Source organism: Misgurnus anguillicaudatus, chromosome 16, assembly GCF_027580225.2.
Source record: "Misgurnus anguillicaudatus chromosome 16, ASM2758022v2, whole genome shotgun sequence".
In the NCBI taxonomy this organism is placed as follows: domain Eukaryota; kingdom Metazoa; phylum Chordata; class Actinopteri; order Cypriniformes; family Cobitidae; genus Misgurnus; species Misgurnus anguillicaudatus.
In genome coordinates, this window is record NC_073352.2 from 323333 (window position 1) to 345304 (window position 21972).

The window sequence follows — 21972 nt, forward strand, 5'->3', positions numbered from 1 at the left end:
ACTGCAAAGGCTGGATCGGAATCCTCAATCAACTACGAGCCAGCAGCGTCATTCCGAGCAGGTAAGAGAGCTTCTCGATAGCAGTAGATCTGCCGGCTTTCGAAGCGAAAATAGCTAATTTCCATATCTGCACATGCGGCTTATATACGCACCTGGCGAGGCGGCCCCGGCATTATGCAAATACCTCAATGCCAAGTTCATTGGCGTTTTAGTAGTTACTCGAAGTAGATTGGTCTCTCTAAGCGAGTTCCCAATTTGTCGGTCACGACGTGACGTTGTAGTGACCGACTGAAAGGGAACAATAAATGAGGGAGATACAAATAAAATCGGACCCTGCACATAAACTAAAAATGCATCAAAGCCAAGTTTTTTACTATTCTTTAACATGCCCAAGAGTAAGACTGTGAAAAGGGTAAAAACAAATCCACAATCACTTTTTACATTGAAAATCAACCATTTTGTGTTTTTTTCACCAAATCAGTGACATCACTTATATACTTGGCAATTAAAGAGTTAAAACCATGGAATTTTTGTAAACATTTGGTAGTTTTGATCAGTTGATAAGTTAACAGATTTTTGCAAAAAAAAATTGAAAAAATATTTTTCTGATAACATTTTACAGTTGTTTAATATAGTTGATGTTTTCATCTACGAACACGAAAGGGTAGTAAATTTGCCCACAATGAATTGTTGAGTTTTTGAAAAATTTCAAAGCATTTTCCCAAAATATGTGTAAATATAAGATTTGTCACAAACAAATCATTCCATTTGATGAAACAGAGAAAGTTGTGGCTAAATTAAGAGAAAAAAAACCCCATAGTGGATGAAAACGTCTCCAACAACAAATAAGGGTTAAGAGAGCTTAATGGAAGGAATTCAGTGGAAAGAAATCTAAATGTGATGCATTTGAAAAACGCCACAGTGCAACTTGTGAAATATAATAAGTAGAATATCATAATTTAGTACAGCAAATTATGAAATTCAGTAAATATCCATCTGTCCGTCAGAAAAAGAAATTACATGGCAATGTATTACTATTTTTATGCTTTGTTTTTGAGCTTATTATTGCAAATGTTGACAGAATGTGCATTTTATGAGTGACTTTAAAATTACCCATCTTATCTCACCAAAGTATATCTGCATTAAACACTTAGGAAAAAAACCAAAAAAAAAAAAAAAACTATAGCATTAACATAACATATCTGAACCAAAAATATATAATGCGTTGATTGGAGCACTGAAGATCTCTGCTATTTGTTTGAGGAGTTCAGCGTCTTTCTGTTTGCCAGCATCATTGTTGAAAGTCAAATGAGGATAAAGTGAGTCGAAGAAAAACAAAAAGTGATTAGGAGAAAACAAATGGTCTCTTAAATTCTTGTAGAACGATGAACCATCATATTTCATGCGTGCTCTACTTCTTCCGACAGCTTGGCCAGCTGAGTCCTCCACAAGCAGCAGTCACTATTATGTACAACACCACCTAAAACAAAAACCAAGATAGAAAGGTTAGTTTTTTGTCTACAACTAACTTCCACTAAGCAAGCAAGAAACGATTATGCATTTCCTTGCCATCAGTATAGCTTTTGAAGCAAAGACACATTAAAAAAAAGTTACAGAAAAGCTAGGATTTTCTCTTTAAAGTCCACGTGTAGTCCAATATTAAATGTATTCGCAGTTTTTCACACCACAGAAAAATGTGTTATTAATCACGCAGACAAATTTGAAAGATAAAAACTGGCAGGATTCTCTACCCTAAAATGCTGGGGGAGTGTCTGTGATGAAACCACGTCCACTCATGGGAATGGGTTACTCTCTCAACTTTCAAATACCGCTACAACCTAAATGGATGCTTGCACTCCGATTGTTTTAGGGCCATGCTCTGTGGATCAAGTGCATTATTAAAAGGATTATTCCATTTTCTTAAAAAACAAAAATGTCATCCAAAATGTTGAAGTCTTTTTTTGTTCAGCCGAGAATAATTTTTTTTGTGGACTGTAATGGACCACGCGGTCCCTATGTTAGGTTACACGGCTAGGTTTAAAAGTGCATATTTTTTATTTTTCTTGCTGAAAATGATGATGGTTTTGCTAGATTAGACCCTTATGCCTCGGTTGGGATCGTTTAGAGCCCTTTGAAGCGTAGTTGAAACCGCCATTTTAAACTGAAATTAAACTGTAAACTGTTAAGGTCCAATAAAGTCTATTAAATTGAGAAAAATCCTGGAATGTTTACCTCAAAAAATGTAATTTCTTCTCGACTGAACAAAGACATCAGCATTTTGGATGAAATGGGGGTGAGTAAATGATCAGGATTTTTTAAAAAGAAATTGGAGTATTCCTTTAAGCCACTATATTACACTTCTAATTTACACCAGGACTACAGGTATACTATGCACACAATGTCCACAGCAGAACATTTTAATTTGGCCTTTTTTCTAATTAGTGCTGCACACAATAGCTGCTTCCCATTTCAAAAGCTGCATCCTCTATAAGCTGAATGCAGCCTTAAAAACAGGGGTTAGACCAGAGATTTTCAAACAAAAAGTGACCACATTCCTAAATTATATATCCTCCGAAGGCAGCGTTTTAGAAGCAGCCAATGTGTCACCATAATTGTGGGGATCACTTTTTATTGGATTTATCTTTTTTTTAAACTCTTAAAGTGCCGGTACATTTACATGCATTATATGAATCACAGAGCACTGGGGGTTCTGCAAAATATCTTCTTTATTGTTCAATCGAAGGGCCGTAGGACGCGCGCGTCATCACAACAAAAGTTATAGTTCAGCTTTTTAAAACGAGAGATTTACATGCATATCAACATTCACACGGTATTTACAACATTCAGGACGAGAAATGTTAGCAAACTGGACTGAAGCAGTTATCAGGTAAGCTAGCTCGTCACTTAATGTGCTGAAGCAAAGATCATTCAGCAGTAGGGATGCATAACGATTAATCGCGATTAATCTATAGCAGAATAAAAGTTTTTGTTTACATCATATATGTTTGTGAACTGTGTATAATGTTTATGTATATATATAAAAATGCACACATGCATGTATAATTTTAAGAAAAAAGTATATTTATTAATTAGGTTTTTATTATTATTATATAATATAAATTACACATAATATAAAAATGTATATGCATGTAAACATTTCTTAAATATATACATGCATGTGTGTGCTTTTATCCATTTTATTATATACAAATTTATTAAACACATGTATGATGTAAACAAAAACTTTTTTTTTGCTATAGATTAATCGCGATTAATCGTTATGCATCCCTATTCAGCAGTACAAAAGAATATCGCATCACGCGCTCATTTGAGCTTATAATAAACAAAAATGCCAGCCAGTCATTCCAACAAGAAATATCGTTCAACTCCTCAAAACAGGGGTTTTAAATGCATATTAACAATCATGATGAGAAATGTCTGAAAACTGGATTAAAGCAGAGATCAGGGAGCTCGTCAAATATCCACTCTGAAGCTGAGATCATTCACCAGCAAAGAACAGCGCATTACGCCCTTCTTATAGTCTTGTCTTATAAACAAAAATGCAAATATGAGTTACTCATAATAAATAATATGCAAACTTCAGACTCTGCGTAGAAGATAGTGCAGGACTTTAAACAGATCACGTGTCTTTCTGGGACCTTGCAGATGCCGGCAAATTATTGGCAGTGTGAATGAACAAATAAAATCAAACGATCCCGTAATAATCCAGGATGCATTTTCCGTGTATTTTCCGGAATGTCTGTGTGAAAAGGGCTTTATAGTTTCACTTGCATTTTGGTGCAGATCGATGCACTTTGTAATATAACTGTTATATTGTATATATCTATGCTATTTGAATAAAGGCGCTCTAAGCGAATCTGTGTGACGTCACTTTTTGTTTGAACTGTTTTCAAACAAATGGAGCGTAGCTAACTCCTCCCCCTCCCTTCCGTGCTTTCATGAACGCGCCTAACCCCCACCCCCAAATCCTTCTTGTCGTTTATTGTCTGGAACACTTTGTTATTGTTTCTGATGGTATGTTTGGCCCCTTGGTTTTATTGCAGTTTGTGGAGCCTGGGCTGTCTACACAGATCACGTTTTTTTACAGTTTGATCAGCGGACAGGCAGCAAGCAGATAGTGAGGAGATGTTTGCTGTATGTAACAAAAAATGTTGTATGGTCTAAAACGCATGAATTCGCTTAGAGCACCTTTAATGTCATGTAGAATGCATCATATAGAAAGCGTTTGTGTTTACTGCAATGATTCTGTAAAAACTTTAGTTACACCTCACTATTACTGTTAGAGGTTTCTATTAAACATGTATCTAGTCTGTGTTTATTTTTCTGTCATTTTAATAAAAAAATCATTATCACCACTTACTTGTACTCGTTTTTCAGATGGAGTACTCATAAAAATGCACATCCCTAACGTCCAATATAATCATAAATGGTCAGCTTAATCATCATTGCAGCAGCTGCCTATTAAGTTTTGCATACATTTCAAAATCTTGCCATTAACTGCTTTAATCTTTAGTTTTTGTCATTATTTTGGGTGGCGCTATTTCAATATCAGTGCAGTGAAACGCTGACTAAACTTTTGAGCTGCATTTTTTTTACAGCAATTATTTTCAGAGAGCCGTTTTTATTTTGTAATTGTCTTGTACAAAAAGTAAGAAAGCATATTAAGACCCCTTTAAAGGGGGAGTGCACAATGTTTGAAAAACGCTTTGGAAAAGAGAGTCGGGCCGACTACCAAAACACACTTGTAGCCATTCAGCAGTAAGGGTCGTGTCTACTAACCGACATCCTTGCCGGGGTTGCGTATGTGTGGGGCGGGTCTATTAAAAGAAGGTCAAGATTCTATTAGGGTGGGGGCATGTATGTTAAGGTGATTTCAAATGTCAACATTGGCTTTCAAACATTGTGCACTCCGCCTTTAAGATAACAAGAGTTGGCCAGTTTCACACCTTCTGCTTGTTTATAAAGTTTTAAAGTGCAACCCACATTAATAAATTATACTGTATATGCATACATTATAGTTTCTTATTCAGAGTAAACATGAAAATGTTGAGATAACTCTTATTTAAAATATCACCCAGCTCTTGTCCGTTACAGGGTAGATTTGAGGTTTAGGACTTACCAGTAGAATTACTATGATAATGACTGTTAACTTAAGGTTCTTCATACACATGGCATGTGCCAGGTTACGGCTTGTTGTTTTAAAGGTGACAGACTAAAATGAAAAAAATATATATATATATTTGTTAGCATTCATATAATGCAATACATAAATTAAGATGTTTAAAACAAGAAACAGAATCAACACTCACAGAATCTACCAAGTTCTCAGTTTTATCGATAAGGAGCTCTAGCTTCTCTCCTCTCTGTGCTACGAGATCTATAGGACCACAGTATATATTAATTCAAATGCATATTCAATTTGTTAAACTAAGAATAAAGCAACTCAATCTCACCAATGTTTCGGACCATAATGCCTTTCAGGTCATCCACCTGCACCTGTGTTTCTGTCAGAGTGTCTGAGCCTTTTGGGTCTGAATGATGTTTCTAAAAACAGCATAGAAAACAAGCAACAGCAATTAAAAAAAAAACATTCACCACTCAGACCACTATGTCCCATGTCACCTGTTTAACTCTTTCCCCGCCATTGACGAGATATCTCGTCAATCAAGAGAAAACGCTTCCCCGCCAATGACGAGTATTTCCGTCTTTCCGCAATACCGCTATTATTACCGCAACGTTTTAAACCCGGAAGTATTGCCCTATGGCAAGCGGCTGCATGTCCGTGTCTGTTTTAAAGATCGCTCTGAATGGGATCTCTATGAAAAGTCTGTCACAAAAATGGAATTGTCTTTTTGCTCAAAATGTGGTGTTTTTGCAGAAACCTATCCATATTCAAAAGCTGATTCCAAAAGAACTACTCAAGGTAGGATGAAACGTTTTTTTTTTTTGTTTGAAAGCAGAGGGTCTGTTCTTTCATTTGGTATATTGTTTGTTTATATATCTAAAGAAGAACATTTTCTGGAAGGCATTAAACTTTGGTGAATAATAATGGGAAGTGTCTCATACCACTGCGTTCAGCACAAACTGGGCTAAAATATTATATGAGCTACATGTATGTACATGTTTGTATTTTTGAGAGAAAAATGTTTATGGGTGGTTTTTAAAAAAGCTAAATTTTTAAGTCACTGATATAAGTCCACAAAACCCATACTAAACATGTTTTAACAAGACTTTCCTAAACAGAATCTAGTAGTCTAGAGTTTTTTCTTTAAAATGATGTGACAATCACCCTGCCTTTTCTGAAGCTCGCCAACCGAAAATCACATAATCCAACTCAATAAACTTTTTGAAATGTGACAGAACTTTTAAAACGACAAACTTTGTTTTAGTTTTAAATATAAACACACATCGCTAAGCAGTAAAGGACCACAATCTTCTCAATATTTAAAATAATAATATTTATTTAAAATTGTAATTATATATATATATATATATATATATATATATATATATATATATATATATATATATATATATATATATATATATATATAAAATTAAGTCATTATATTACCCAATTTTATGCACGGATATGTAAGAGAATAATTACAGCGTTTTTAACAATGTATGTATAAAATTAAGTCAGAGAGATGTTGGTTTTGTCGGTTGCTGATGAATAACAGCTGTGAGTGATCACAACGGGCTTAAGCAGCCACGTGACAGAAAAATAAGTGAACAGTGTCCCAATGTCAAGTGAGCTAGGGTCCTTACCAGTGCCCGAACCTGTGTACAAAATATACTGATTCACAGCCTAGGGAGCTAGGGAACGAATTGAGACACAGGGTAAGTTTGAACTGTTTGCCCTAAGGGGAATACTTCCTGGTTTTCTAAGTTGTATAAGAGCGTAATAGTGGAAATCCAGATTGTCTGAAAAACTTGTCCTAGGCAGGGAAGTGTTTTCTCGTAATTGACGAGTTCACTCTTCAACGGCAGGAAAAAAGTTAACCTGTGGAATGACCTCAAGAGAGCGGTTCACACCAGAAACCTACAAATGTGTCTGAGTTTTGTAAAGGTGAATAGGCAAAAATTCCTTCTGAACGATGTGCAGGTCTGATTCAGAACTACTGAAAGCTTGAAATAATTGCTGCCAAAGCAGGTTCAACAAGCTATTAAATCCAAGGGTTTATTTACATATTTCTTCAAGCACTGTGAATGTTTAATGGGTGTTTTCAAAAAAAGACACAAGAAACTTGAATAATTTGTGTGTTGTCAGCTTATACACTTTGTGTTTGTCTATTGTTATGACCTAGATGAGGATCAGATCTAGTGATGGTCAACCCGGATCTTTTTATTCTGAGTCACTCACTAATATGATCCGGGTTGTGCGAGTCACTTGAGTCACTTGAATCACTTGGTCAAAATCTCCCAGTTCCAATCGCTAATACTAATGCAACCAAGCAACTCAGATCACGCATGCAGCTAAGTTACGAGTCTATGACTCCTCTGCTCGCAAAAAAGGGCTCATGTGACCTGAGGAACTTGTAAAAAAAAAGCATGCATGTCCGTGGTAACATTATCAATAACATAATTGTAAAAGTTCGGTGTGTTTGTTTAGTTTCATTTCATAACGACAAATATATCAACACCACGTTTAAAAGATGTGAGGCTTTGTTGAATTGGGACATGAGAGGAACGTGTCCTGTTTCAGATTGACTTACAAGATCCACAATAGGCTTCCGTTAATGCAGCCACACAGTCACTCATCCGCGCAAGAACATGATCTTGTGAGTGAGTCCCAGACAGAGCCGCTCGCCCGCTCCTGCACGGGTCCTGTGAGTGAACCACTCGCGCTACTCTGAGTGACTCAGTCAACAAGAGGAGCAGTGTACGTCCGTTGGTGGCGGATCTTTACAGCAGCACTGCTGCAACAGTCCTCGTATTTCAAAATTTTAAACATTTGCAGCTTCTACCCAAAACATTGTGCCAGTCAAATATTGCAACAGATTAGCCTACATGAGTCAGTGTGTTAATAACACGAGCAAGGCTCGTTGGATTCAAGCTCTTTGAGTTGAGTCACTCTCTGTGTGAGTCCCCGAGCCGCCGACCAACTCATTGTCGCGCGCACGCATCCCTTTGTACTCGGACTCGGAGCTGCAGAAAATTACGAGTGACATTTGGTGATGTAAATTAACTCGTTGTTGCAAGTTATAGAACATATGGCAGCTTATGTAGAGTTATGTGTTGTAATTCTGTTGTAAACCTTTGAAGAGCTTTGTGTTTGATCCAATTTCTCATTTTTAAAGCAAAATCTGAGAGGACTCAACTGGCTCGGGTTAATGGTCACTAAGGACTCATGGTTCTCGAGTCATTTTAGGGATCGGGTTAAATGATCCGAGTTTCGAGTGACTCGCTCATCACTAATCAGATCACATATATTGTGGCAAATCAATGAAGAAAACAAGTTCATTCCTAGGGGTTCACATACTATTTCTTGCCACTGTATATCAATACCAGTAACACATCTTGCTAACATTAAATACCTTTGGCCACTCTCTATATATGGGGGGAGTATCTTAAAGACATAAAAAATGATATATGTGTCATTCAGTTCAAGTCAAGTCATTAAGTCAAATGTTTTTTAAGACATTAAGTAATTGTGTTAAAAATATGACATTTCTCCATAATCAAGCAGCATTAACTAATACTCAATAGCACACATGTAAAAGTCAAATATAATCATGAGGGTAAATGTGTTAAAATGTATGCAAACACACCATTTGTACAGCCAGCGTGTTGGAGAACTCACTGTTCATGGCGTAGGGGAGAGCTGTCTGTGCACGCGACCCGTATGTGCTCTGAAATCTCTTCTTCACTTCATTTAAGAAGCCAAAAGCACGGGACCGCTCAAACTCCTGCAAGCTGACACACCACTCAGTATATGACCAGCATCAGAGGACATCAGACAGTTTATGCGACAGATACTCACATCATCAGTAATGCACAGATAGACAATCCTCTCGTGGCAAATGTAGTGAAAGAGATAGCTGAAAAACAAGAGCTACAAGTCAGAAAAACAGATAAACATCACTAACCACAACAGCATGTCAGTCGTACCTGCCATGAGAGTATGTGAGTTTGTTGTTTTCAGATGGGATTTTAGCCAGAATCTGTTCCGTCACCTCCAGAAAGTTTCCGGAGAAACGAGCATGTTTGGCCAGAACCGTGGAACCACGAGCCACCACCGCAAACAGAATCGCCATCACAGCACATAAATCCGATTAAACACTGGAAAAACACAGCAAATTAATCTGATCAATCATTAAACACCATAAATGCATAGCACATGAATTCAATTAAACACTGAACACATCACATACATTTTATAAAAAAATGTACACAACACAAACTAATCAAACACACAATTAATAAATGCGTTCAAACACTGAACACATCACAAAGACACCAAAGGAAACAATGCAATCAAACACTGAAGAAACAGCACTTTGTCCTTTGCCAAGGACTTCCTGGCCAAGATTTGGGGTTCATTGAGGCAGAGCTATAGGTAATCTTCAATAGCTTTCTCAATAAGCCCCTGAACTCCACAGAGTTGCGGATGCTGAGACCCCTGGGCTTCATGGACCAGTTACGGTACACAACGCACCATGATAAGTTTAGGGCTCCAAGTGAGGCTGTACCACCTGCCCCGCTACCTTCCATCCCAGAGGGCAGCGTGCTAGCTGTCACATCTTTGGAGGACCCTGCTCTGCCCCCTCAACTTCCAAACATCATGCCCTACCAGTCAGCCTTTGGGGTAAGCAAGTGACAAGGCTGTCATGGGAGTCTGACGCCTCCACCTCAAAGCCAGCAGCACCATCTGCGTCCTTCTGGAGCCAGCCACATCCTCTAATGCATCCCCTCAACCAGCCTCGAGCTCTGTGAGTTGGCCCAAGAAAAGAGCTTTGACCTCTCAGTCTCAGCCACAGCTATCCACAGTATCTGTCCTGGCTCTCCAGCCAGCTGCAGCCTCCCCTGTCTCGGCTCTCCAGCCAGCTGCAGCCTCCCCTGTCTCGGCTCTCCAGCCAGCTGCACCCTCCCCTGTCTCGGCTCTTCAGCCAGCCATTTTGTCTAGCTGAAAACAATGGCAGAATAACAAAACCACGGTGCAGAATTCAACGTTAGATATATTAATGTTGTTATAATATTTTTTTAGCTTATTTTAAGATTGTGGCAAAACAAAATAGACATAAGCACTGTTCAAACGGGATTAGTTTTCCAACTGCCGTTTGAGTTTCAACGTGAATTATCTGTCTGAACACGACCCGCAGCCCGACGCCGCCGACCCCCCTCCCTTTTTTTCTCATACACGTAGGCTATTATCATGACCAGACCACGCCTTTTAACAATACAAACAACTGAACCAATAAACCTTTAATATAGGCTTTATAAATATGCCTTAAATAAAAATCACACATAATAAAAAGAACTCAAACATGTACACAGCCAGCAGCTTCTCCTCCTGTAGTAGCAAGGCACGGTGAAGTCACCTACGGCAAGTTTACTTTTCTCCAACTCTTCTTCTCCAGGCAACAGGCGTGCATGCAGTGATAGCAATAAGCTCCGGGGTGGATCAGCTCTGGTCTGGATCCGTTGCTGATCCACCTCGGAGCTTATTGCTATCCCCGCCCCTCTCCGTGATGCACGTTGCATCCAGCAGCCAGACCAGACTTTCTTTACGGTGAACAGCAGTGATGATTAATAATTTTTTTCACTGAGCATAAAAGATTAAGCCCAAAGGTCCGACCCGACTCATTTGCTTATATTTTTGACCCAAACCCGGTGGGAGTGTATGTTTCATGCATTTGGGCATTGCAGAAGATCACATGCTCTGCATGTGTGTCTATGTGATGTTTGAGATTTTGCTATAAATGTAAAATTATTACAGATAACAAAAAAAAACATATACAAATTCTACTAAATTAGCCTACGTGTTTTATATTACTGGTTGCTTATAATAAACCCATAAAAATGAAGGAACCATGATTAAAAACAATTTATGATATTTAATAATTAACATTACCATTCTAAAGTGGACAAAAATAAGGTTGAGTTTCTTACCTGATACTGATATTACAGTGGCCGTTTTAACAGTGTATGAGATTTGGCTCGTCTTGATTTCATCCATGTCTGAATAAATTGGATGAAGGAATTACAATATACAGTAGGTGCATTATTTAGACCTTACAGCAGATCACATTGGCCAAAACATGAAAAGAAATGCATTTTCAAAAGATATTGCTGGCAAAAACCCTTATTCAGACAGGATTATTGTTTTGGGGGACCTCTTTGAAAATCGTGCTTCCCAGAGGTCCTCCGTGTTTTTAATACCTTCTGAATCCGCCATGTCAGTTTTTTCTCTCACACTACCCCCTATTGTTTTTCGCCGAACTCAGAGGTCTTCTTGTAATGATCCATTTATTTAGATTTGAGATACAAAGATAGAACTGGGATAAGGTAAAACTGTATGAGATTAAATGTGTTGATTAAAAGACAAACAACAAAATAGAATGAATAAAGTGTATTTACAAGTCACATTGAACTTAAAACAAAACATTAAAAGCAAGGTTTACATAAATACCAAACCTAACAATCTAAAAGTCCAAGTGTGGTAAAAGTCCAAATGTGCAGTGTCCACCTGTGTGTATATACAATCCAAAAGAGTGAAAATCCAAAATGGTGTTACTGGAAAGCTAAGTTCTCAAATGGTTACTCCACAATCCAGTCAAATGTTAGAAGAAGCTCTCTTGTATGTTTGCCATGCTGCCCCCTTTATGGTCTTCCACTTAGAAAGATTGCAGACACATTATAATTTAAAGACATACACACAAAAACAGATAATAGGAATAAAATGGATGGACAACAAGTAAAAAAAATACAGCTCTAACATATATAAAACTATTATAATATCTAACATATATAAAACTATTATAATATATACCGAGACAGGGGTGTCCAACCCTCTTCCTGAAGGGCCGGTGTCTCTGTTTTGTTAATCAAACACACCTGCTCAAGCTAATCAAGGTCTTACTAGGCAAACTAGAAACTTTCAGGCAGGTGTGTTGAGGAAAGTTTCAGCTAAACTCTGTCGGACACTGGCCCTCCAGGACCGAGTTTGGACACCCCTGTACTGAGAGGTTAAAACGTGTCCTGTGTGACCAAAATGTGTAAATGTCTGTGTTTGCCAGCAAGATCTTTTAAAAACACAGTTCTTTTCGTGTTTTGGCCAACATGATCCGTCATTAAGGTCTTACAAACATGTATTTTGTAATTCCTGCGTCCCTTTCATACATATGGATGTTTTTTCCATTCAGTGAAATACAATAATTAAATCAAGACAAGCCAAATCTCAAGTACTGTTCATTATGTCATTTATGCCACCACACAATGAAATATCTAGGGATGCACGATCTTGATTTTTCATGGCCCATTTTGATACCAATTTTTTTTTCAAACAAACTTGCCAATTCTGATACTGATTTTTTATATTCTTATCAAGCATCAAACAAGGAAGAATGATAGTAAACATAAACAAGATGTGTATTTGGTATTTAACAGGCTAAACTTGGTTTTGGCAATTGAAAACAATAACTGTAACCATCTGAAGTTTTTTATGCCGAAGGCAGGGCTCTCAAGTTTAATTTAAAAGTTTGGAGTTAGATAACATCTGTTAGGGGAGGGGTCCCTTTGCCCCACCAAATTCTCAAGTTTTTGCACAAATATAAATTATAACAATTGGTAATTCTGATAAAAGACAAACAAATGTATCCAAATGAAATAAATGGCTCTATATATTAAAAATACAAATGTATCAAAATTAAAATAAAATCTATATTATATACCGTATTACGAAGGAGGATTAGGGCCAAGCTAAAATAAAAAAAAATAAAACCATCTTGAGATTAAAGTCATTAAAATGCGAGAATAAGTAGTTATTTAACGAGAATAAAGTAGTTATTTAACGAGAATAAAGTCGTTATTTATCGAGAATAAATTTGTTATTTGACGAGAATGAAGTTGTTATTTAACGAGAATAAAGTTGTAATAATGTCATATTTTTAAATTAACGTGTTTGGAGTGATGTGAACAAGCAGATACCAAATTATACCTGTCTTATTAATAAAAGAATATGAGAGAGATGCGCTCAGAAAGGCAATTTCAGGAATCTCCCTCATATAAAAGGCAATATGGGAGGAGATAATGTGAACGAAGAAAAATTCGGTGCACACCTTAATAAAACAGGCATGCAATGAACAGAATATTGTGATGAATAATGGGTTTTGTTAAGTGGGTAGGGTATACGTACATGGAGGCGCACCTAAATGAAAGTGCACAGTGATGGGGGATATTAATCGTATGGCCGAGAGAGGAATGGAAAAACTCTGCGGCTTTGTAACAATTGAGATAAATGCAATGAGTAGGCTATGTTTCACTTTAGGCATGTTCTTATGAATGCAACATTATAAAAACTTTACGTTAAAGGAATAGTCTACTCATTTTCAATATTAAAATATGTTATTACCTTAACTAAGAATTGTTGATACATCCCTCTATCATCTGTGTGCGTGCACGTAAGCGCTGGAGCGCGCTGCGACGCTTCGATAGCATTTAGCTTAGCCCCATTCATTCATTCCACCAAAGTTCAAATTTTTCAACTCGGGCGTCAGCCGCAAATTCGCGTGAACCGCAAAATGCCCAAAAGCACCATTCGCGCGTACCGCGCACAACGCTCAATTCGCACCTTTCGCGCGAGCTTCACGCGCGAATGAGGCAGAAACGCGTCTTCCGCTCCGCGCCGAACGCCTCTTCCGCGCCGCGGGACCTCCTGACGCGCGTCAACGCGTCTGCACATTGACTTAACATTAAAATCACTCGCGCTTCACGCCTCTACCGCGGTTGGTGTAAACGCACCATTAGAGTTCTCAACGGGTCGGCCCAACAAACCGGACGGGACCCGCGGGTTCGGGTCAAAAATATAAGCAAATGACTCGGGTCAGACGTCGGGCTTAATATTTTCCGCTCTGTAAAAAAAAATATTCATCATCGCTTCTGTTCACCGTAAAGAAAGTCTTGCTTGTGCGTGATGCGAGTGCGTGCATCATGGAGAGGGGCGGGGGCAGACCTGATGCTGCTGCGTGCACGCCTTTAACCCCCAGGGGTCCAAAAACGCGGGGACGCGTTTTGACGTGTTTTCTCCTTATCATAGCAGAATCAACTTAAAATACTCCATCATTAATAATCAAACACTTACGTGTTTGACGACATTTGAAACTCTGAAGGGTCCTCTTTAATTAGTGTACATTCACAATAACATTATTGGTCAGGAAAACAAGTCGATCATCTTTGTGTTTTTGTCAAATAAAGAAAATAAACAGGGTGCTCATTCAGACATTTCTGTCTCCACCAGCTGTCTCTCAAAACACGTTACAAAAATTAGTTGAAACTCCGCGAATACTCGTCACACAAACATAATACACATATCCAAAGAAAGCCTGAAATGTCTACTTTTAAACAAGCTAATTATTATCAAAAACAAATATTTCCTGTTTATATAATCTGCATTGAAGTAAAGAGAGTACCGTTTTTCCTGGCTGAGCTCATTATCTCTAATGCGGTCACGCCCACACGCTGTTGACATGGTAATGAAGAGACGAGCTGTTCAAACCAGCAAAGCAATGTTTGATAAGATTTAAAGACTTTAGCGCATGTTTGGATTATAAACTTTATACACACACGTGAGGAATATCTTCATTTATGTCTGGACATTGAGGAAGAGAAGCGTTTATCTTTAACGTTACCTAAGAAGAAGAACAATGGAAGGCGCAATGGAGGCGGATATATTCCTGAAGAAACTGTAAGTCATTCGTCTTCATTTATATTTGCTATCATGTAATATGTTATGGCTTGTGCAGTTCAGCCTACATAATGAAACCTCAACAGACTGCACGCCTCGGATTGAAAAACGTTCGCATTGTTTACAAACGAGTAACTTACGCGTGATCACGTAATGGCGGATTTCATTGTTTGCTGTACAGTGTTAGACACAGTTATTCACTTTCGTATCCTTCATGGCAACTTTGAGTAATGCTGCACTGCTGTGTCTTTTAAGTGTGTGCTGTAAGATTCCATGTTTACATGCTTATTTACAAACGAGTACGCTGATCACATAATGGCAGATTTCATTGTTACATGCTGTACAGTAGGTAACTTTGAGTAATGCTGCACTGGGGGGGTCTGCTGTAATATGATATTGTTTACATGCAACGCATTCCATACATTGCGTTTTACACGCGACACCGTTTTATTATGAGCTCCGCATTGTTTACACGGAGACTCGCCTTTTTTTTTTAAATTATAAATTACCTTGGCCAGTCTACCTAGGTGTGTGAAAGACACCAATCACGTGACCAAATGGTGGCGCAGCGGTAGTGCGTTAGGCCGCCATGTGGTAGACCTGGGTTCGAAACCCGCCTAGGCCAAGTTTTTTTTTTATACAGTATATTGAGTTTAGGCGACCACCGTTACAAGTGCCATCATTTACCCATCAGTTATGTATGTAAGGGTATTTCTGTGGACAATTTATGCTAACAGCTGTTCATAACTCTCTTACAGGTCTGCATCCCTCTCATCAGTAAACTATGAAGTGGAAAAACATATTCACACTCTTTGGACATAAAGTTGTATGGTAACATGAGCCACATGAAGTTTACAGCTCTGTTGTTTATCAGTTTCTTATACAAGTTAAGTTTTTGAATAGGGTCCTACTGACCTTCATTTCTATTTTGATTATATTGTTAACTTCTTAATAAACCTCAAACAAACATGTTCATTTGTCCTCACATTCTTTACTGTAGTTCCCTCCTGCCTCATTATGCAGCTCATTATGCAGCTCATTATGCGAGCCTTTGTTTTCTAGCAGTCAATCAATCCTTCTCGCATACGGCCCCTCTAAACAAAAAGTGTCTTACAATTTCTAAATCAATATACTGGTTTATGTGAATGAGTAGGCAGGATGATTTTCACATCATTTTAAAGAAAAAACTCGAGACTACTAGATTCTGTTTAGGAAAGTCTTTTTAAAACATGTTTAGTATGGGTTTTGTGAACTTATATCAGTGACTTAAAATTTTAGCTTTTTAAAAAAACAAGCATAAACATTTTTCTCTCAAAAATACAAACATGTACATACATGTAGCTCATATAATATTTTAGCCCAGTTTGTGCTGAACAAAGTGGTATGAGACACTTACCATTATTATGTTTTAAAGCAACTGAAAAAAGACCAAATGTAAGAGCATGTCAGAACCTCTGACAGTGTCCCAAAATGGTCGGACCCCAGAGGGTTAACCTGGAGAAGAAGAGGATGGAGTTGGTTAAAAGCAAACTTGCCGCAGGTGAATTCACCGTCGCTAGTACAGGAGTGGGAAAATCAGAGGTGTGGAAAGTGTTTGGAGTGGTGTTGGATACTGAAGGAAATTCTACAGGTTATGTGCAATGCTCAAAATGCAAGGTGCTTATGAAATATGACAGCAAAAAAACAGGGTCGTCCAGCCTTAGCCGCCATGCATTAAACTGTGGGCATTCAATGACCACCACCACGATGCAGCAGCAGCAATCAATAACGAAGTTCATGGCCAAAAATATCCCCCTTAAAACAAAACAGGCAGTTACAGAAAAATGCGTTTACATGTGCGCCAAGGACATTAGGCCATTTTATTTTGTTCAAGGAGACGGCTTCTTAGAACTTGTACCGGAACTCATAAATGTTGATGCAACACATGGCAGAGTTGCTGCAAGCTCTGTCCTCCCATCTCCCAACACAGCAGAATCACACTGTCGGAATTTGGCAGAGGAAAAAAGAGAAAAGTTTGCGAAGCAGGTGAAAGAGATCCTGAACAAAGGAGCAAAAGTGGGAATGTCTACAGATATGTGGACAGACGACTTCAGAAAGATTCACTGTGTGTCAATAACGTGCCACTATGTTACAGAAGATTTTGAATTGATCAAAAAGAATCTGACCACAGCAACGTTTCCTGTGGATGAGAAAAAAAATGGTCAATAACATCAAGAGGGAGCTGATCAAGCTCTTGGTCACCAAGTTCGGGTTCAACCCACTGTCTTTAAAGGACAAGTTCGGTATTTTACACTTAAAGCCCTGTTTTCAGATTGTTTATGGTGAAATAGAACGGTTTTGACTGAAATTTCACCATATGCGGCTGCCCTGAGAATTTTCTGGTGTTTGTGTTTCACCTCACACCTCTACAATGGGTTTCAGGCATGAAAACGGGTCAGGGGTGAAAAAGGTGAGAAGGGCACTCGAGGGGCGATGTGGCCTCTGATGGGGCCGCGAGGTGGGAGGACCCCCCCAGAATAAATATTATGGGCTCATTAGGGAACATGCTGTAACTTAACTTATTTATTCTTCAGGCATGTGATTGGCCAAGGACAAAAAAGAAGGAACTCACCATCCCTCCACGTGCGCAGAAACAAAATTTCCACCATAACATACATGACCATTATTTCAATTATTTAATTCTGACGGACAATTTAGATTTAAAATGTAAACATTTTACAGAAACCATGTTTAATTAAATTGGTTGATAAATGTGGAAAGCTGTAACAAGTAGGGATGCACCGATCCGATATTCTGGATCGGTATCGGGGCCGATCCGGCCTTTTTTGCTGGATCGGATATCGGACTTACAGGACCGATCCAGTTCCGATACTGCGCGTTACGCATGGTTGTCACTGACAAGCGATTAAAACGACAAAGTATTATAAAAGCACCATAAACGTTTTATGTACTATAATCAAAGTCATCTTACACTCAATAGCTTCATGTGAAGGAACATACGCACATTTAAAGAATCAAGATATTAATGTTCACAGAAACACTGTAACTTACATGCAAACTGAGTTAATCCACTGATGAGAAGCGGATGGATGAAAACGCGCCATTCAACACACGCACACACACAAGATAACTGTAACGTTAGGCTTTATTAAAGATCTGATTTTATAAAGTCTCAGTAAGCTGTTTGATGGATGCAATTCACTATGTGCTGAGTTAATGCACAGGTGAAGCGGACGGATGAAACGCGTCATTCAACACACGAACCCTCAATAACTGTAGTCTGTTTTAAAGATCTGATTTTATAAAGTCTCAGTAAGCTGTTAGATGGATGCAATTCAGTATGTGCTGAGCACACGATGCCTCTAATCTCTTTGTTGTAATAGTTATGAATGTAACTTTCCATTGCGGTGCGAGGATTCCCATGTGAGTGTGAGGACGCTTCTAGAGCATCAATGCTGCACCCAGGAAGCACAGTATTGCGCAGAATGCGCACTCAGTATGATTTAGGCGCATCAATTCTGCACCCGAAATGTGCATAAAAGGTCCGGTTAAGTGCATAATTCCCAAAATAACCATCTGCACACTAAAGCTTTTTTACTGTGACGTTTTGCGCAATTAAGGAAAACTTATTTGATCAAACGTGCCTATTTTATTTTCTCCTAAACACTGCCATGGTTAATATAATTACTAATGTTCTTGTAACTTGTAAATCATTTTAAATTTTTGGTTTTTACTTTAAAATTATAATTATATATAATTATATAATTATAATTATAAAAATATAATAATATTATGCTAGATTTAGCAGAAAGCACTATACACATTTATATAGTGTGTGTGTGTGTGTGTGTAATTTAAATTGCTGAAGAAAAATACAGTAGTATCGGATCGGCAGGTATCGGAATCGGCCGATACTCAGAATTCGGGTATCGGAATCGGATCGGAGATGGAAAAAGTGGTATCGGTGCATCCCTAGTAACAAGTAGAATTCCCTTACTATTTTACATCTGCAATAATTTTATTTTTCCATAATCTGACCATCAGTCGCAAGGCCATACAATTTTAAGTTGGCCTTGCAATAGGGTGGACCTGAAGGCCTACATCTAATTTAAAATGACTTAATTTTACAATATAGTACTGGTTAAATGAATTACATTATGGTTTTTAAGTCATGGGTTGAATAATTTTCAGATAAGCAAAAAAGTGATGTGGGAAATAAAATAAGAACAAATCAAGACATTACAAGCATATAAAATAGAAAAGAACAAAGTTACAAATAAAGTAAGATCTAACATTATTGATTAGGTAGAAAAACAGTATAAAATTAACATAACACTGTTTTCAAACTATAAATTAAATATAATTATTCTTTTTAAAGCTATAAAAGTGATTTTCCTTTTGTCTTTTGTAGTTTGATTAACATAATGACTCAAACATAAGTAGGGCTGTCACTTTTGTGAAAAAATCATTTTCAATTTTTAATATATAAGTGTTCATTGAATCGATCGTAAAATCGATTTTCCATGTCTAAAAAAGACGTTTCCATTTTCAACGCCAAATAACAGGCAAATGTAAAGAGAGCGCCTGAAACGCACAAGTCAGCAATATTTCTTATTCATTGTCATTAAGTTTCGTGCAGAATAAAAAACAGCAACAGTAGTGCAACATTCTCTAAAAGAATATGCAAAGTGGACTGCTGCCTTAAATGAAAAACATTACTGCAGGCTTCAACCGGCTGCTTTTATGATTTAGGCAATTCAAAAATTATTTTAAATAATGATTCGATCCATTTCAAACAACTGTTCAAAAATGAAACTTTAAATAGACTTACTTGAAGTTGAGAACATGCTGTGTATTTTTTTATTAAACGTAACCGAAACTTAGGCGGCACTAGGCAGGCATAATGAAATGCGCAAAAAGACTAGGGCCATTACAAATTATTGGTCTGGAAAACAAGTCGATCAACATTTTAGGGGTCAAGAGCAGAGCGCTTTTCATTCACTATATGTCCATCTGTTGAGAAGACGCACTCCGACCGCACTGATATCCCAGGGAAACTCGGGTACTTCGTTGCCAGCTGCGTATTTCGTACTGCCAATCTTCCATCACAAAAGCGGGTCGCTGTCAGCTCGCAAGGTTGGCTCCTTCTCATAACTCATCATCTCCTGTAAGGTCACAATTACGACGCTGTCTCGTGTTGCACAGGTTTATTGACGTTGTCCTCCATTTTCTTTGCAAAACACTAGATGCAGCGATTGAAAGCGTGAACATATAGGTGCGTAAAATTGCTGGGTATTTTCTGTCTAGCTTTCGCACACCTACTGCACTTTCGGAATTCTTTATTTTCTTTTTCTGCTTGTTTGTGAGTTTTGTTACATCTATATTTTTTACTGTTTAATTATTTTAAAATTAATAGTGTACATATTTGGTTAAAATCGATTGCCTATTTTTGTTTTCGAAACTTTTTTTGGTTGGTCCGATCGATTGTGCAATCGATTTTCGAACGAAAAGTGACAGCCCTAAACATAAGCATTTCTTATAAGACGAACTGTCCCTTTAACACCGGTGAAGAAGCGCTGATTTATACACTGACACATATGATCAACTGCTCACTTATAATAAACGACTGTTTTTATGAGAATACTATCAAACACTGTGGTATTACAATATAGTTTGTGCGTATATACCCCCCCCAAAATATGCGTTTGTTTTGCGTGATTTTTGAAACGCGCGTTGGCCGTGGGCTTTTGAGTTTGTGCGCGTACGTGCACTGAAAACAGTTCACTTTAGCATCTTTGTCGCTCAAATAGTCTAAAATCGCTTAAAGGTTACTGTTAACTTTCTTATTAACTGTATTAGTAACATTATGTTCTTATTACAGCATTTCATGCAATATTTTGCAGTTTCACCATATTTACATTTAAGTACTTACAGCCGTAGACCAATGTGACTTACAAGTGAGAAGTACGTCCATAATTCGTTCCAAATCCATTCCAACAAAAAATCTTTTAGGTCACTTTGCAGGGTCAGTCTGTGTAGATATGTTGTTTTAATTGGTTGATCCCTTAGAATTCTACAATGATAGTTTTACAGCGTTTTGTGTTGACTTTACATCCCGAAGGCAGTCGCTCTACGCATCTTCAACAAGCTTGTATGACGAAGAACACAGACATGCGGATGACATAACAGTAGCGCGAGAGCCGTTCGAAAGCAGACTTCCTTATGACTTCTCGATTCACTCTCGTGATACTTTGATGTCACCTGCCTGCCTGTCGGTTTTTGCAGCGCCGCATGAACTCAAACAAATCTAATGTCTGGGATACATGTCTGGATGACGGCGAACGGCGCGTCTACAAACAACGCGCGCATACCCCCCCAAAAAAAATTTTTTTCTCATCGAATCTACATGATTCACGTGGGTCACCTTTTTTGGCTTTAAAACTGCGAATTTCGCCGAAAGGTGAGGGATTTTCATGCCTGGGGTTTAATGGTGCACTAGAAGAATCCTTCCTAAAATGCATTAAACTTTCGTTTACAAAGACGTGAAACAATATGTTTTAGACAATATGCTATGATTTACTATGAGCATTTATTAAAACAGAAATGTGGATTTTAAGAATACGTTTTATAACGTGCTCTGAGCCATCAACACGTTGGCTTCATTTTGGGTGAAAGCACGTTGTGTCTCTCCCTATCAGTGTGCGTTTGCATGCTCAGCTGTTTCTCAATGAATTAGGTGCGACGCGACGCAAGCGCAGTGTCTTCCATGTTTCTGAACTTGAGCAGAGGTCTTTCTTCACTGAGGACGCGGGACCCGTATGGTTCCGGGTTTATATTTTAAGTGGTCTGTCGGGTCCGGTTAGGTCCTAGTTTAATTACTTTGGGTCCCAAGTCTGATTAATGTTGTGTTTATAACCCAAGTCGATCGGAAAACGGCCATGAGCGCTACCGCGCTAAAGCTCGAGTGAAGTTTCAGCGTGCCTTCGGTTTCTATGGCGATGGTTCTTTTTACGACCACGCGCTGCATTTTCTTTCTCACATTT

At 38.1% G+C, this 21972-nt stretch overlaps 1 protein-coding gene and 1 long non-coding RNA gene across 3 annotated transcripts in view; one reads left to right on the forward strand and one right to left on the reverse strand.

Annotated features, from left to right (window-relative positions):
• Positions 1-345: 345 nt before the first annotated feature.
• The window catches only part of sybl1 (synaptobrevin-like 1), a 29981-nt gene continuing 8354 nt past the window's right edge, over positions 346-21972 (reverse strand). The window contains exons 2-8 of one of the 2 annotated variants that reach the window (XM_055178241.2): positions 9136-9306; positions 9008-9065; positions 8796-8933; positions 5475-5565; positions 5331-5398; positions 5141-5233; positions 346-1480 (exon numbers count right to left, since the gene is read on the reverse strand). In XM_055178241.2, the coding sequence (XP_055034216.1) occupies positions 1412-1480; positions 5141-5233; positions 5331-5398; positions 5475-5565; positions 8796-8933; positions 9008-9065; positions 9136-9281 (663 nt within the window). In that variant the 5' untranslated portion in view covers positions 9282-9306 and the 3' untranslated portion in view covers positions 346-1411. Of the gene's footprint in view, positions 1481-5140; positions 5234-5330; positions 5399-5474; positions 5566-8795; positions 8941-9007; positions 9066-9135; positions 9307-21972 lie in introns of those variants that run through there. The other variant, XM_055178242.2, reaches the window with a different exon arrangement.
• On the forward strand, positions 14460-15900 carry LOC141350102 (uncharacterized). Its single transcript, XR_012358072.1, has 2 exons — positions 14460-14929; positions 15688-15900. It is a non-coding gene; the product is annotated as an uncharacterized lncRNA (long non-coding RNA).